This window comes from Phyllostomus discolor, chromosome 13 (genome assembly GCF_004126475.2).
Source record: "Phyllostomus discolor isolate MPI-MPIP mPhyDis1 chromosome 13, mPhyDis1.pri.v3, whole genome shotgun sequence".
In the NCBI taxonomy this organism is placed as follows: Eukaryota; Metazoa; Chordata; class Mammalia; order Chiroptera; family Phyllostomidae; genus Phyllostomus; species Phyllostomus discolor.
The window spans coordinates 906710-923723 of NC_040915.2; the positions used below are offsets into that span (position 1 = coordinate 906710).

The 17014-nt window shown below is 50.6% G+C and overlaps 2 protein-coding genes across 3 annotated transcripts in view; both read right to left on the reverse strand.

The window, feature by feature from the left end:
• TBC1D9B (TBC1 domain family member 9B) overlaps positions 1-996 on the reverse strand; it is a 33601-nt gene extending 32605 nt beyond the window's left edge. Inside the window, exon 1 of one of the 2 annotated variants that reach the window (XM_028527754.2) lies at positions 748-996. In XM_028527754.2, the coding sequence (XP_028383555.1) occupies positions 748-865 (118 nt within the window). In that variant the 5' untranslated portion in view covers positions 866-996. The remainder of the gene's footprint in view (positions 1-747) is intronic. The other variant, XM_028527755.2, reaches the window with a different exon arrangement.
• Positions 997-9571: 8575 nt separating this feature from the next.
• The window catches only part of RNF130 (ring finger protein 130), a 99734-nt gene continuing 92291 nt past the window's right edge, over positions 9572-17014 (reverse strand). Inside the window, exon 8 of the mRNA XM_036014213.1 lies at positions 9572-11252. Coding sequence (XP_035870106.1) covers positions 11143-11252 — 110 coding nt within the window. The 3' untranslated portion in view covers positions 9572-11142. The remainder of the gene's footprint in view (positions 11253-17014) is intronic.

Sequence of the window (17014 nt, forward strand, 5' to 3'; positions counted from 1 at the left end):
CCAATGGATAGGCCATGGATCTTACAGGATACACAACTGCCTGTCCAGCCTCGTTCTGAGTGAGCAGTGACGCCCACATGGGCACAGAGGCACCCTAGCTAGCTCACCAGGACACCATATACCGGTCATTTGGCAAAGGCTTGGTCTGCAGCCCCAAGGGCGCCATGAATCCGTAAAGGTGGGCAGGAGAAGCTGGAGGGATGGGGGCGAAGGCCAGCCCGCAGCTCGGGGGACCTTTGATCTTGCGATCTTGGTGAGCTGGGAACGAAGGAGGCAAGAGGAAAGGTGCACGGTGTCTCTTGGTCCCCTCAGAAGCCCTTGGAATTCTGAGGCGGAGGAAAAAGCCTGGGACGTCTCGCTGACTTTCAGCTGCGAAATCCCACTCCTGGAAGCTGCAAAACCTCGGGTGAGCACCAGGAAGCTCACCGGCACGAAGTGCGGGTAGAGGTCGATGCCAGTTTTCCCAGGCTGGCCCAAGTCTCTCCCGATGGGCCTTCTCTGGCGGCGCACTGGCCCCTCCCTCCCACCCCGCCCGGTCGCGACCCCGCGCAGCACCGGCTCCTTCCTGGGGTACCAGCGCCCGCCCCCGCCTCCGGGCACCGTCAGGCCTGGCCTCGCGTCCCTGGCCCGCCGCGCGCGCTGACGTGCGCGTCCGCGACACCGAGCCGGAGCCAGGCCTGTACCGGCGGGTCGCCGGGCCCCGCCACCCGGCGCGCCTTTCCCACCCGTCCGCTGCGCGCCTCTCACCCGTGAGGCCTCCGCCTCTGCGATGCCCCCGGCGCCGCTGCAGCACGAAGAAGGGGTTGGCCCGTTCTGTCACCCACAGCGCGTTGGCCACCAGCACCTCCTCCGGGCCCAGCCACATTGTGGGCCACTCGCACCGGGACGGGCCGGACAGGCGGAAGCGCCGCCGAAGGGCCGAGCGGGAGGGCGGAGCGCGCGGCGACCCAAGCAGGCGGTGCCCCCTGGCGGGCGGCCGGACCTCCGGACGCCGGCCCGGTCCAAGCCGGCCCTCGGCCCCGCCCTGCGCCAGCCCCGCCCACGCCGACCCCCGGCCCCGCCCCGCTCTAGCCCCGCCCACGCACACCCGGCCCAAACAGGCCACGTCGCCTCAGCCGCTGGCCCCGCGGTGTACGCTCTTCCCCCCTCCCCCAACTTTGCACTGGCTCCCGTGGCTTCGTCCTGAGGACGGAGCCCTGGGGTAAAAGGCTCTGGCCAGAATGGCCAGAGGAACTGGTTGTGCGGAGAGCAGGGCCCCTGGGGTTTTGTGAAAGCCTGTCCAGGGTTTGGGGTAACAATGTAAAGAAATAGCATTTGGAGGTACACTTTTGGCTGATTGCGCAGTGCGACCAGAGCGTGTTAACATTGCAAAGGGCGGCTGGAAAAGGGTTATATTGTAATAATTCTCCGAATTTTGACGCTTGGGCCTAAGACTAGGAGGTCCTCCAGGATCCTGGACAGCTTGTCAGGAAGCCCCCAGTCTGGCAGTATCCTCAGAAATCAGTGCAAGACACTAAGGCTGGGTGGCCCTGCAGCCAGGCTGAGGTTTCTGCACAGGCATGGGTGGGCAGCACCCGGCCCTGGGTTGCGGCCCCTGCTCTCCCAGTGCTGGTCAGAAGGGGTCTGAACACCGACTCTTCTGGTACCTCAGCTTGGGCGATAGACGTGCATGCAGAATGTCCTGTGCCGACTGCAGCGTGAGATCGCCTTGCCGGCCTGAACCTGCCAGGGCCTGGGAGGAGGGCAAGGGGAAGGGGCTCTTTAGAATCACCCTTGGAGGCTTAAGTGAGTTTCGAATTGGGTTTCTGCCCCTGGCATTCAAGAATCCTGTATGGCAGGTGTCAATACAAATAGGTGATTTCATGGTTGAAACCACAGCCAGAGTGATCAAAAGTCTCCTGAAATGTTGCTGAAGACTTTGAACGAACTTTCAAGATGCAGAGGCTGGTTTTTTTAGACCTGGGAAGTTTAAACTGTTAACATGTCCTTGTGACTCAAGAACTTGGAAGCACAGGGTCCTGCAGCAGTGAGGCCTGCTGGAGGGTGATAATATGGGTGTAATAATGTATAGTTTTAATTTGAACATTTCCCCTAACATGTCATAGGGTGTGCTTGAGTGTGATATTGTTATGTTACAGAATCACATCCTATGACTTTGTAATAAAAAGGGGCATTATTTGTGCCAGACCCTGTACTCATTCACACCCTGAGAGGAGATGAGTTATTTGGTTTCTTTGTTCCAGTGACTCTCGAACTTGAGCTGCATCAGAGTCACCTGCAATGCTTATTAAAGAAGAGATCGCTTGGCTCCACCTGCAGCATTTGTACATCTGAAGTCCCTGACACAACATTGGCGCTGCTGACCCGGAGACCAGCTTTGGAGAATGACTCTTTATAAGCAGGAAAAGGACATTTATTGAGCACTTAGGATGTGTTAAATCTACTTCATTTTTTTCTTTCTTTTCTAAGATATAACTCATGTTCCATAAAATTCACCCTTTTAAAGCACCCAGTTCAGTGACTATTAGAATACTCACAAAGTTGTGTGGCCATTACCACTGTCTCGTCCACAACATTTTTTAGAGAAACCCCTTCCCCACTAGTAGTGACCCCCTATTCCCCAGCCCCCTCAACTCCTGGCAGCTACTAGTCTATTTCGTTCCCTCTAGATTTGCCCATTCTGGACATGTGATGGAAATAATATAATCACATAATGTGTAGGGGACTTTGTGTCCGGCTTCTTTCAGCGGCCTGTTTGAGGCTCACCCCACTGTAACAGGGGTGGGTGTTCCATTCCGTTTTCCCTCTGGGCTGCAGTCCAGTGAGTGGATGGGCCACATTTTGTTGGTCTGTTCAACAGTTGGTGGTCATTTGGGTGGTTTCCGCTTGTCAGCTATTGTGAATAATGCTGGTCTAAACGGCTGTGTACGAGTTTTGTGTGGACATGTTTTCAATTTTCTCGGTCAGGTCCCTAGGATTCGAACTGTTCAGGCAGGCAGTACAGCCATGTTTACCTTTTTGAGGAACTGCCAAGCTGTTCTCTAGACTAGAGCGGCCTCATCATCACACACTGGCACCAGTGACGCGTAAGGGTTGCAGTTTCTCTGTGTCTCCTCAGCGTTTGTGATTGCCTGTATCCGTGGTTATAGCCCTCCTAGTGGGGGTGAAGTGACGCTGCACATGGTCTGGATTTTCAACTTCCTCATGACTTTGCATGTGCTTCGATGGTCATTTGTGTTTCCTCCTTGGAGAAATGTCTACTCATACTCTTTGTCTATTTTAAATTGGGGCTTTTTTAAATTGTTGAGTTTTAAGGGGTATCTATGCATTGGGATGCCAGACTACTTACATCATTTTAAATCTCATCCTCACACATTAGCTCTAGGAGGTAGGTATTTTATGGTCCCCATTTGAGAGACGATAAACCAAAATCCAGACAGGTGACACGATCTGCCGAGTTCATACCGGTAAGTGGCGGAGGTGGTCCCCCTCCTGTGCGCGCCTTTCTGTCTCCAGCTGGTCTCTGCCTGTATGGGACGCCTGCTGCTTCGTCCCAGCATCCACTTCCTCCTCGGCGGCATTTTGACTTTGCTGTGGGAACCACACCTTAGAACTCTTGTCCCTCAGGTGGAGCTGAGTGCACTCCTGGGCGGCAGAAGTGGAACCCATGCTGGCCTTGGCAACTGGCACATTCTACCTCTGTGATCACAGTGGCTGGTTCGGTGATGATCATGTGCCTCCCAGCAAGCCAGGCAGGGTTAAGGAGATGCCATTCTGGCCTGGGTGACCTCCTGGGGAATCAGGTCACTTCTGCTGCTGATGGGGCTTCTGCCATGCTGAGCCTGAGCCTGAAGTTCCCCTGGAGGGAGCAGAGCTAGCAGCGCCCCTGGGTGTTGGTGTTGGAGGCCAAACCCTGTCATGGCCCGGCACAGACCCCTGGCACTTCCGCTTTTGTGAGCCATCGCTTCCCCCTTTAGCTGAAGCCAGTTTTGGTTGGGTTTTTGTGAGTCCTCACCCATACAGGCTGCCACCAATAGTACTCTGTGTGGCAAAGCAGCTTTTTCAGTAGTTTTTAAAAAATTTATTATTTTTTAAAAGATTTTATTTACTTTTTAGAGAGAGGGGAAGAGAGGGAGAGAGGGAAACATCAGTGTGTGAGAGATACATCGATTGGTTGCCTCTAGCATGCCCCCAACTGGGCACCTAGCTTGCAACCCAGGCATGTGCCCTGACTGGGAATCAAACCAGCAATCTTTTGGTTCACAGGCTGGCACTCAATCCACTGAGCCACACCAGCCAGGGCTTTTCAGTTGGTTTTTATTGAAATGGTTATATTAGCAAATCCCACATACAGGTATACACTACTGGCATATAGATATATACCATACAATTTCACTACTATATTATACTTACATCAACCATTTGGACCTAGAGGTTGTGCTGCCCAGAACCTTTTAAAGGGCTTAAATGATCCGACTGCCAAGAAGTTAGCTCACAGTCTACTGCAGGTGTGTGTTTTGGACAAGCTAACTCCCCTACAGTGAGCTCCCAAATTAAGCTAATGGTCAATTTTGCACCTTGGATCTTTGATGTGTGTTCTTTCTGGCACAAACTAGCCAATGGTGGATTAAAATTCAAGCGTGTAGTTTCCCTCTCATTACTCAAGATGGAAGCTAAGCCATTTGCCACATTCAGATATACCCCAGCCTCCCCACCCCAATTGTCCACATGCAGTCAGAAAAACAGCTGCATGCCATCCTCTGAGATACTGAGATACTATGCATAGTCAGCGGGAACCCAGAGGGCGAGGCGCCCTTTGAGTGACCCAAGTATGAAAGGGGCAACTTTAATGTTTGATACGAGTACAAAAGCTGCTGCGGGTCAAGAACAGTTGTGACACCTGTGGCTTCACATTTGGACCGACTCCTTCTCTTGCGCAGGAACAGGGCTGTCCCATTTGGTGACCGTGTTCCCCAGGTCCCCAACAGCACTTCCTAGCTTAAGTGCTTTCCTGTTTCTGAAATTACACTGGTCGTTTCCCTAGAGCCACTGCCGCTGGGGAGGAGACCCTGCTTCTGATTCTCAGCTGAGACACCAGAGGCCGGTGCAGGACACCCCTCCGGGATGGCCTATGTCCTCTCAGGCTGGGCGCCCAGGGAAGGAGCTGAGGCCCTGGAGCACACACACCTGGCAACCTGGTCCACACGGCATGTTAGCGGTCACAGCCAGGTGGCCTATTTGGGAACAGCTTCATGAGCTGAGGGAAAGAAACAGTTGGACCTTCCGTTCACCGTCCACCGCCCCCCGCACCAACTTTTCATGTTTACAGATATCTTGGCTTAGTACTTCCCAGTCACTAGAAACATTCTCTGACCTCACACAGTGTAGACATGCATGGACTTAGCTGTGGATGAAGGATAATTCTGAAAGCAACTTAAAATTTACTTTGTGTGTTGGGTTAAATTTCTATAAATAGCTCAGAACAGTCATCCGTAGCTCTTGACTGTTGCCAATAGCTGCAGAGGTTTCTGGAGAGGGTGATCCCTTGCCTCAGGGATCAGGAGCTGAGGAGGGCCTGCCAGGCTCACCAGATGCGTGGCACGCCCATGAGGACCACCGCAGGCAGCATTAAAGCAGACTGAGGGCCCTGGGAGCCACGTCTGGGGATAAAGCTCTGTACAGCCGAGATAAGGGTGCTCACGACATGCCCTGGCCGTGGGCTTTTCCCAGGAGGAGGTGCGTGGTTTAGGAAGGCACCTCCTGCTGAGCCGGGCTGCTCCCCAGGCTCCTGCACAGGCAGCATGCCCGCCCCCTGGCACTGGCAGTGCTTTGTCAGGCCTGCGGCCTCTGGGAAAGCCAGTCTTGCCAGGCTGCCAGACAGGCCTGGGCCCCTCCCAACCCCGATCTCCCGGGTACCCCTCGGAAGATTCCCAGGGGAAACAGAGAGCCCGGCACGGAGGCCTGAGCGTTTTCATCATGAAATCCCTCTGAAAGCCTAATACTCAAGTTGCATGAGGTTGTTTTTGTTTGTTGGGCAGTATCTTCCTTCTTCCCCATCAGAGTGAATAAAAGAGAAAATGGCATGAACCAGGGTGAGCCACAAGAGGGGAAACTCCAGATGAGTCCCAGGTCATGGACTAGGAGCTCCGCAAGTCTGGGTGCAGATACACGGATATCGTCCTTTTAGCAGCCGAGGCTGAGGGCCCCTCTTCCCCTCCAGGGTCCTTGAGGCTCACGGCATGCAGCTCCAGAAAATGCCAGTGACTTTCACCCTGTGTCTGCTGGGGACCCACTGATCTCTCCTCTCTGAGACTCAGTTTGTTGGGATCACCTAGGATAGACACCCTTAAGGAGGAGGGCAAACCTCCAGACTTGACAGACATCCTGGAGGAGTCCATGGCCACAAGGGGGCTCCTGACCCCATGTCAGCGCCCTTTCACCTAGGCCTTGGAGAGATGGGTGTGTGCTGGGGACCTGGAGCACCAGGGGGAGAAACTCTGCTCGCAGAGATACCAGGGGGATGGAGAGCTCCACGCAGGCGCAGCACAGGCACCACTGCCGGGCTGGTCCTTCAGTGCATTCTCTGCTGTGACCTACAGAAGGCTTTTCCAGTCCTGCTGGGGGGCCCAACCACAGGGGTCCAGGGTGGTGCATGATTACGCATACTCGGCACTCACCATCGGGCCAGTGGGCTTTGGAACAATTTACTAATGAGGCCAAAAGAAGAGGCAAAACTAGATGCACCTCACTGGTAACAACTACCCTCAACAGGGAAGGTGCTGATTTTAAATGGCGTGTGTTGTAATGGTCACCCTCACTCATGTGTGGGGCTGTGAGCAAATGCTGAACATGGTCCCCATGGTTTGTTGGGGGAGGTGAGGGCCAGCTGCTCTGGCCCTGGCCCAAAGTGGCATGAGTACCACCTTTCCTGAATGGGGAGATTACACTCTGAGGTTTTCCTACATCCGCTGCTGTCAGCAGCTCCACCATCCAGGCCCACTGGCAGCCTCCCCAGGGCCTCACCGCAGGTCTGGCTCTCAGGTCCCTGGACAATCATTGCCCTGCTCTGGCTTCCACCACCATCCAAAGTAGGGGTGCCCCGGGCCTGGTACATTCTCACTCTGGGGCTCTGACTCCAGTGCATGTGTGGGGGAAGGGGAGTCTGTGTACGTACTGTGTATGTGAGAGGGAGAGGGGGAGGGCGGAGGGGTGGGGCACCTGAGGGACTGCAACCACACGGAGACTGCCTTGGCAGGACTGGTGATGGGTACATTTAGAACAGCTTCCCAGGAACTCTGATGCCCAGAGGGGCCGTGGCCTGCTCACTCCCCCTCACCCCCGCACCTCTGCTGGAGACCCTGAGCTGCATCTGCCTGCCCCTCTAGAGGCACTGCCAGTATGAGCCCTTAGGTGCCCTCGAGGGCTCTCCCTGGGTCCCACCGACACCCACCCCATCACCTGCTTCAATCTGGTGGCTCCCTCCTTTTCCATGTTCAGTCAGACCCCAGCCAGGGGCCCGGCTGTGAAGTTTTCTGCTCTGCCTGGCCCTGAAGGCAGGCTGCAGCCCCTAGGCACCACCCTGCTCACTCTCCCAGCAAAGATTTGGGCCTTCCCCACAGCAAAGCTCCCCTGACTAGCAGGTGACACCTGTACCTTTGCCCTCTCAAGCCCCCTTAGGTGCCTTCACTGGAGGGGTTGCGTTCCCAGCACCTCAGGTGCTCCAGGCCACACTGTGCCCTCCGCCTGTGCCTCGGGAACCCCCTCTTCACGGCCCTCCCTCATCTCATCTGGTCTCTCACCCTAGCTGGGCAGGAGTGGGCCAGTTTCCTGTAACAGACACAGTCTTAACAGTCACAGGGTCCACGGCTCCAAGTGCCTGTGTCCTGCACACAGTGAAATCCTGGTGAAGGTCGCTGACCAAATCAGTCCTGTAATCCTGCCTGTTCCCTTCTAAACCCTACTTCCTGGAAACTGATTTTTGTTTCATGACTGTTGCAAACAGCACCCACTTGTCAGGAGGCCCGACATGACACTGCCGCCTTGCTTTTCTATGGCAGAAACACTGCAGGACAGAGGCTGACGGCAAGGCAACGTCCTGATTTTTCTTCAGTTAAAACCAGTCTCGTTTAGCATGTAGATCAAGGAAAGAACTGGATATGAGGGGTTACAAAAGCATGAGAAGAACACATGAAGCTCACAGAAAACAGCCAGCTGGTTGAATTTAGTAATCTCATTTTGTTGAAACCCTTTGCAACCACAGCTTTGGAAGCTGGGCTGCTGCAGGCACTGGGGCGGGTGGCAGGTGTCTAGGGAGGCACCTGGTGGACGGTGTCTGAGCCCAGCCAGTGGGGGGCAGGGAAGGAGCCTTTCTTCACAAGTGGGGTTCAACAGACTGTGCAAGGTGTTCTTAACCACCTCTCGGTGGAAACTGTCTTCCCCCAAGGAGGCTGAGGCAGGCAGCCCTGGGCAGACACGCTGCCCACTACCATGGCCGCCAACGGGCTGCCCCAGGCCTGGCCCTCCTCATGCTGACAGCGGGTCTACTTTCTGGCCGGCCTCCTCTCCTCTTCCCCTGATATGACGGGAAAGGAGGGATATGGGAAGTTCTTTCCTTAGGAAGTTAAAAATCACCAAATGGTAGGCGTTTGCATTTTAGCTTCACAACCCAACTCCTGGCTGCTCCAGACTCTGGTTCATGTGCACCCTGTGGCCCTGCTGCTGGTTCCACACCGGTGGGGCCCGGCTCAGAGCAGTCCTCACACAGTCCTCAGCACACTCCCCAGAACGGCCAGAGTCATCATGCGTTTCTGGGCAATGACCACGGTGGCTGGGAGACTGGCAGCTGTGGAGATGCTCATGCAAGGCGGGAAAAGCGCCTCTCCGCACCCCTGGCCACGTCTGCCTGGCCAGTTAACTCTGCGTCTCGGACCTCAAGCTGCTCCCAGGCAGTGATGCCCAGAGAGCGGGCGCTGGGGGGCTGTCCAGGTGGAAGACTTCGCCTGGCCACAGCTGCCAGCACAGACAAATCGCACCCCCTCACTGCTCCCCAAGCATATGACCTTCACAGAGAAGTTCCTGTCCCTCCTGCCAAAGGCAGGGCGTTGTGTGGCTGAACAGGAGGAGTGCGGCCCCACTGCCCAGGCAAGGGTGTCGAGCTGGGATCCGAGGTGCCATTCTGAGTGAACTCCCTGGAAGAAATGCCTGCTTAGTTATTCTAAGGAACGTGTGCCCTAGATTTACCAGAAATTCCAATGTTATATCAATAAGTAGGCTTTAAATTTCTTCTCAAGTGATTTCATTTCTTTTCAATAATGTCCCAAGTGGTATTGACTGCAATTGCTCGTGTAAGACTGCACAGGTCCAAAAAAAACGCCACGCGGGGATGTGAGCTCTGTTTTAGGAAAGCACGGGCGCGGTGGGGACCACGTGATCAGAACCCGCCCTCCACCCTGTGGGAGGGGCCGCACCCAGCTGTGCCCATGTGCAGAGTCTGGAGGCCCTGTGGGCGGCCAAGTTGAATCTCCTCGACACCAGTGGCAGATGTGTCCTGAACATTGCTGTCTTGAAACTGTTTTTTATCAAAAATATTTTTATAGTTCAAAGACTGTAAAAAGAAAACAAAAGCCCTTGGTTAAAGGCTAAAACAGAAAGCTGCCAAGACCTTCAACATCTGCATGGTTTTGGCTTCTTATGATTAAAAACCCAGCACTCACAGCCAGGCCGAGGTGGTGGCCCTGCAGGCTGCGGCCAGCCTGGGTCGCGGGGGGTGGGGGGGGGTCCTCTTCCGGGCATGGCCATGTCTGGGTGTCTGGGCCACAGATCGAGAACAGAGATGCTGTTAAAGAGAAGCCAGTGCACATGGAAAAGGGCAAGGGTTCCCCTCAAGCTTCTGTCCCACAGAGTCAATGAAAACAGCGGGGTGGGGACACCGGGGCTGCATGGTTTGTGCGGGTCGCACTCTTGACTGATGGAGACTGAGGTTTCCATTCTCATAACAAGGACAGGAGGGCCCGAGCACATTCTTTCACACCTCGCTGCAGCTCCAGTCACTAGGAGACGTATGCTGAACTAGGGTGTGTCCTCGAGCAAAAAGGGTGCTCAGATTTGTTTCATAAATTTGCTCATCATGGTTCCGTACTGGGATTACTCTTAAGAAACACAATTCTTGTGATGTTAAATTGATGTTGTCCCGGGTGTGCCCTGTGCTGGCTGCCACCTTGTTCTGTAAGCTCCTGTGCCTTCTTCATGCTGACATTGAGGCTGGCAGGGGGTCACTGGGCTGGCCCAGCGAAGCCTGAAGCAGGTGCTCATCTGGTGTCTCACAGCAGGGAGGTGGTGTGATCTGCTCAAGAAAGCACTAGGAACCATTCTGAGTTTGATGCTCACTGACTGTCACCCTGAGATCGTTGCCAGGCTGGCTTCCTGGGTGCCATGTCCCCACACGCCTCAGTGGTGCTGAGCTAATTAATAAGCCCACAGGTCTCAGGGAAAGTCCTTCAGTGTGTCAGTGGTCACACAAGCACACATCACCTTATGTCACGCTCTGTGACAATGTGGACAACTGCCTACCCTGCACAGTGTGCCTGCAGCCCCATCTGGGTGTGTTGGGTGGTCAGTCTCAGGGGAGGGACAAAAGGCAAGGCCTCGCAGGAACTTTAGAAAGAGGCCCTTTAACGGGGAGTAGAACGAGAGACAGGAAAACATGGAGTGGGCCACGCAGCAGCAACTCGTGCCCACATCGGTGAGAAGCATGCCCGAGGGTGTCAGTATGCGTTGTAAGTGGGGAGCACAAAGGTATCAAAAACGCCAATGTCGCCCTGACACAGACAGTCTGGGATTATTCAGAGAGAGTTCGAGATGCAACATGAACCCCTGGGCCTCCTCTTCTCTGCAAACAACCAGGCTTGTCGGGGCCCATGTTCAGTGGTCAGCTTTGGACAGGATTTAGGTGCCACCAGGTCACTTGGGCAATAAGGCTGTCCTCAGAGCCTCACCTTTGCAATTTAACCCCGAGCCTGAACCTGAGCTTGGAAAGTGCTGCCATTCTTCCAAAATGGACACTGACAGAAGAGTACACATTAAGAAAGGTGATCATACATCAAATCACAAAAGAGGTGAGCCCAGACAGCCCGTTTAAAAAAATCAGGTTTTGTTCTCATCGTACATGTCCAAGGAAGGCTCGAGTGTGGAGAATTCACTTTCATACACCAGACTCCGAGGGGACAAAGAGCTCCGATGAAAGAAGTGACCACCTGGAAAAGGAACAAGAAAAACAGACTTACTAGGTCGTTGGACTCATACTGCCCCCACGACTCTGAGGAAAGAGGGTGGGTTATCTCGGAAGCATCACATTTGCTCAAATACCTGTCTCTATTGGGCTCTTTTCATGAGGGAAATGAAACAAATTCAAGCATCCTTCAATTTAAACACACTTTAAATATGGACATTCCAATGTTTGGGTCCTCAAAAGATTAACCACTGGAGCTTTTCAGAGCAAAAGCCGCCCGGTGCCCTTACAAGGCCTGCACTTGCAAACTCGAAGGCTTCTACAGAGCAGCTCATGGTCCCTCCTGTCTGAGCCTGGGGTGGGGGCGCTCTGAGTCCCTCCATCGCTGGGCACACTGAGGCTGTGACTTTGAAGCTCTGACAGAAGTTTTTATTTATATTAAAGCTATACCTTCAACGGTTCAGACAGTGAGCCCCACGTGCACTCAAGTCACTAATCTGCAGCTTGCCTTTTCCAGAGACAGCCGCTCTGGGCAACTCGTGGCCTGGGCCTCCATTCTCGGAAGCACGCGCCTGTGCCGACCCTCCCTGATGTTTTCAGCAACAGAACTTACTACTGGACCCCTACTCTGGGGTTTTCCCCCTTAGCTGCACCCACAGATTTTTCCATTGCCCCAACAGACTCACACTTGTATTTTGATAAGAAAATTCAATGTTTACATTATTTGATTGTGCTATTCAGAGCTAAGTCATGTTTACAGTCCCTTTTCTCAATAACCGTGTTTTGTTTTATAGCTTTATAGGGGCATAACTGGTATACAACAAAATGCACATATTTAAAATGTATAGTTTGACAAGTTTTGACCTATACACACATCCCTGAAACATCACTGGAATCAAGGCAGCCAACAAACAAGAAAACAAACAAAAAAAGAAGTATTAGAAAATAAAAAGACAGTGAACATCATGAATCCCAAAACCTCCTGGTGACTCTTACTTCTTCCCCTTCTTCCCACCTATTCCCACCCCCAGATAAATGCAGGTGAGTTTGCATCTTGCTAGAATTTTATTTAAGTGGAATCATGGACTCATCTGCTGGCTCTTACAAGGAAAGCTGCTACAAATGTGTGTGCATGGGTCTGACCTCCGTTTCCCTTGGGGGATGTGCAGCAGTGAGAAGCTGCGGAGGTGCATGCCCACGTTTCTGCTGAGCACCGTGCCAGCCTGTGCTGTGTGTGGGGTCCCATTCGGCACCTCCCTAGCACCCAGACACTCATGTTGGGCGCACCAGCCACAGCGGGACTCCCTGTGGCATCAGGGTGCAGTTCCCTGATACCCGGCACCTTCTCCTGCGCTCATCAACCCATCGTGCAGGTGTTGTGAAGCATTTTGCTCAAATCTTTGCCCATTTAAAACAGTGGGTTGTCTTCCTGAGTTATAAGAATTTTTAAAACACACACACAGGTTCTGGACACAATTCCTTTGTTTTGTAAATATTTTCTCTTAGTCTGTGGACTGCCTTTTTATTTTCATAACAATGCCCTCTAAATAGCAAAAGCTTTAAATTTTGATAAGATATGACCCGTTGACTTTTCCTTCTGCTGTGGGTGTTGTGTCGGAGTAAAGGATCTTGCTAATGCCAAGGGCAGTAAGATTCTTCTCCTGTGTCTCCATCTAGAAGTTTATAGCTTTAGCTCTCACATTTAGATAAACCACTGCAAATAAATTTTTGTGTATGGTGGGGAATAAGGATCAAAGTGCATTGTTTTGCCTGTGGGCATGTTCAACAATTTCAGCATCATTCATTTAAAGGGCTATCCTTTCCCCTTTGAACTGCCTGGCACCTTGGTTGAAAATCTCTTGCTCGTGTAGGCATGGCTTTTTCGGGGCACTCTCCTTTGCTCCAGTAATCCGTTTGCCTGCCTTGCGCTGTCTCGATTACTGCAGCTTTCATTGCCAAAGTTGTCCATCTTGTCATTGGTTTCCATAAAATTATTTTAAAGTCCACATCTGATATTTCCAATATTTGTATTTTTTGTGGATCTATTTCTATTCTTTGTTTTTCCTCTTTTTTTGGTCATTTGGCTTCCTGGTATTCCTGGTATTTTTTCTTTTTATTTTATTACTCTTTATTAAGTTATAGTTGACAAACAATATTATATGACTTCCAAGTGTCAACATAGTGAGTCTACATTCACATATCTTTACAGTGTGATCACAAGTCTATTATCATCTGTCACAATACAAAGTTATGGTATCATTGACTATATTCCCTGTGCTCTACATTGTATGCTGTGACGTTTACTTTGTAACTGGAAATTTATACCTCTTTTTCCCTTTCAGTGTTTCACCCCCTCCCACTCTGTGTTCTCTGGCAACCATCAGTTCATTGTTTGTATCTGTTAGGTTGGCTGAAAAGTTCATTTGGTTTCTTTAGTAAGATGGCTCTAGTAGGGCTCAGTGGTTTGTCTTTAACTTCCTTCAAAACAATGTTGTTAGACTGTGTTGTGACAGCTGCCATATCAGCATGCATTTAAAAAAAACCTTATCAGAATTGGTGAATTTGACTTCCAGCCAAGATGGAGGCGTAGGTAAATACACTTTGCCTCCTTACACAACCGAAAGAAGAACAACAACAAATTTAAAACAAAAAAATAACCAGAACTGCCAGAAAATCAAACTGTATGGAAGTTCAACAAACAAGGGGTTAAAAGAAGAAACATTCATCCAGACCAGTAGGAGGGGTGGAGTTGGGTATCTGGGGTGAAGAGGGTGAAGAGGACTAGAAGCAGGGTGGGGGCTGTCAGACTGGGTGGTCCTACATTTGCATACGGATAAACTGGGAGGAACAACTGGGCAGTGAGCTAGACTGAGCAACCCAGGGTTCCAGCCCAGGGAAATAAAGCCTCAAACCTCTGACTGAAAACACCTGTGGGTGTTGAGGCAGCAGGAAAAACTCCCAGCTTCACAGGGGAGTTCGTTGGAGAGACCCACAGGGTCCTAAAATGCACACAAACCCACCCACCCGGGAATCAGCACCAAAAGGGCCCACTTTGCTTGTGGGTAGTGGGGGAAGTGACTGAAAGCTGGCGGAGAGCCGAGCAAGCAGCACTGTCCCTTATCAGACCCCTCTCCCACATACAGGGTCACAACAGCCACGTGGGTTGTCCCACCCCGGTGAACACCTAAGGGCTCTGCCCCTTACTACATAAGAGGTGGTCTGAGATAAAAAAAAAATGGCCCAAATGAAAGAACAGATCAAAGCTCCAGAAAAAATACAACTAAGCAATAAAGAGATAGCCAACCTATCAGATACACAGTTCAAAACACTGGTAATCAGGATGCTCACAGAAATGGTTGAGTATGGTCACAAAATAGAGGAAAAAGTGAAGGCTATGCAAAGTGAAATAAAGGAAAATGCATAGGGAACCAACAGTGAAGGGAAGGAAATGGGGACTCAAATCAACGATTTGGACCAGAGGAAGAAATAAACATCAACTGGAACAGAATGAAGAAACAAGAATTCAAAACAATGAGGAGAAACTTAGGAACCTCTGGGACAATTTTAAATGTTCCAACATCCGAATCATAGGGGTGCCAGAAGGAGAAGAGGAAGAGCAAGAAATTGAAAACTTATTTGAACAAATAATGAAGGAGAACTTCCCTAACCTGGCAAAAGAAATAGACTTCCAGGAAGTCCAGAAAGCTCAGAAAGTCCCAAAGAAGTTGGATCCAAGGAAGCACACACCAAGGCACATCATAATTACATCACCCAAGATTAAAGATAAGGAGAGAAGCTTTAAAGCAGCAAGAGAAGAGGAGACAGTTACCTACAAAGGAGTTCCCATAAGACCATCAGCAGCTGATTTCTCAAAAGAAACCTTGCAGGCAAGAAGGGGCTGGAAAGAAGTATTCAAAGTCATGAAAGCTAAGGACCTACATCCAAGATTACTCCCTCCAGCAAAACCAGCATTTAGAATGGAAGGGAAGATAAAGTGCTTCCCAGATAAGGTCAAGTTAAAGGAGTTCATCATCACGAAGCCCTTATTATATGAAATGTTAAAGGGACTTATCTAAAAAAAAGAAGATAAAAAATATGAACAGTAAAATGACAACAAATTCACAACTACAACAACTATCAACAATCTAAAAAACAAAAATGAACTAAGCAAACAGCTAGAACAGGAACAGATTCACAGAAATACAGATCATATGGAGGATTATCAGCAGGGAGAGGGGAGAATGGGGAAAACAGTACAGGGAATAAGAAGTATAAATGATAGGTAGAAAATAGACGGGGGGCGGGTTAAGAATAATATGGGAAATGGAGAAACCAAAAAACTTGTATGTACAACCCATGGACATGAACTAAGGGAGGAAATGATGGTAGGAGGTGGGTACAGGGCAGAGGGGAATAAAGGGGAGAAAAAAATGGGACAACTGTAATAGCATAATCAATACAATATATTTAGAAAGTATATATAGATAAAAAATAAGAGTTTGCAAATCTCTGCAAAATATAATTACCTGATTGTATGTTTTGTCCTATTTGATGTGTTGTCTCTTTCTTTACCTTTTAGACTATAAATTACTCATGGATACAACTCGGATATACTTTATTTCAGTCTCTTCACATTGTGCCCCTAAATACCACATAAACGAGTTAATTGGGATGTATGTATACTATCCCACCTAGGGATCACTAATTTGTGTCCAAATAGTCTTCTTTTTAATCCTTTCCTGAGGATAAAGGTGGGGCTGAGCAGGGGAGGGGAGAGAGAGAGAGAGAGAGAGAGAGAGAGAGAGAGAGAGGGAGATCGCTTTGTTGCCTCCTGTGCTCACCCTGCTTGGGGACTGAACCTGCAGCCTTGGTGTGTGCCCTGAGTAGGGACTGAACCTGAAACCTTTGGGTATACAGGACGACAATCCAACCAATTGAGCCACAGTGGCCAAGGCAGTGTCCAAATAGATTTAACTTGGGACTATTTCAGCATGAACTAAAAGCTTTCGTCCTAAGAGGCAATCAGAAACCCAGAGTTAACCACCACTTGCTATATGTATATCAGGAGTCTTGGTAGTTATATGGCCTTCATAAAGATTATGAAAATTTTAACTGAAATGTCCATCACTTAGAATGTATTCAATATATAATGCATGCAGGAATATTAAAGAGAAGGGTGCAGACAGATCTGCATACACTGATGTGGAATAATCTCCAAATTTGGGGGGAGAATATTATAGTCCACATATTCTGTTTTGGATAATTAATTTCGTTAGGCACTTGTTTTCTGGTCAGCAAAGAGGAAGCGAAGGTGTCTGTGCCTCGACGGGACTGCTGACATGGAAGGGAACAGAAGTGTGCAGACCAGTCGGAAACCCGTCGGGTGAAGACAAAGACAGCAATCGTCGCCGGAGCAGAGGCTCTCCCGGCTCCCAGACAGGGCCACAGCCACTGCTGCAGGGCCAGCAGGACACTTCACTGAGATTTCTGAACTTCGAAGGTGTACGTTTCCTTCAGGGATGTCACATTTAACTCTGAAAACACCCTATGTTACTTTGTTGTCTCCGACTGCCATGTGTCATTCTCTTCTGTGGACACAAGGCACGTGTCACTTGTTTGGCAGAAAGCCTCAGAAATGTCTTCCCCACCTGCCTTGGGCTGAAGGAAAGTTAATAGATCAGTGACAATAAATGCTTGGCTTTAAAGCCACATGCAGAAGAGATTTTGCTGGGGAAGGGCAATGCGTATGCTTTGTTAGTGACCATCTTATAAAGAAGTGTGTAAAGA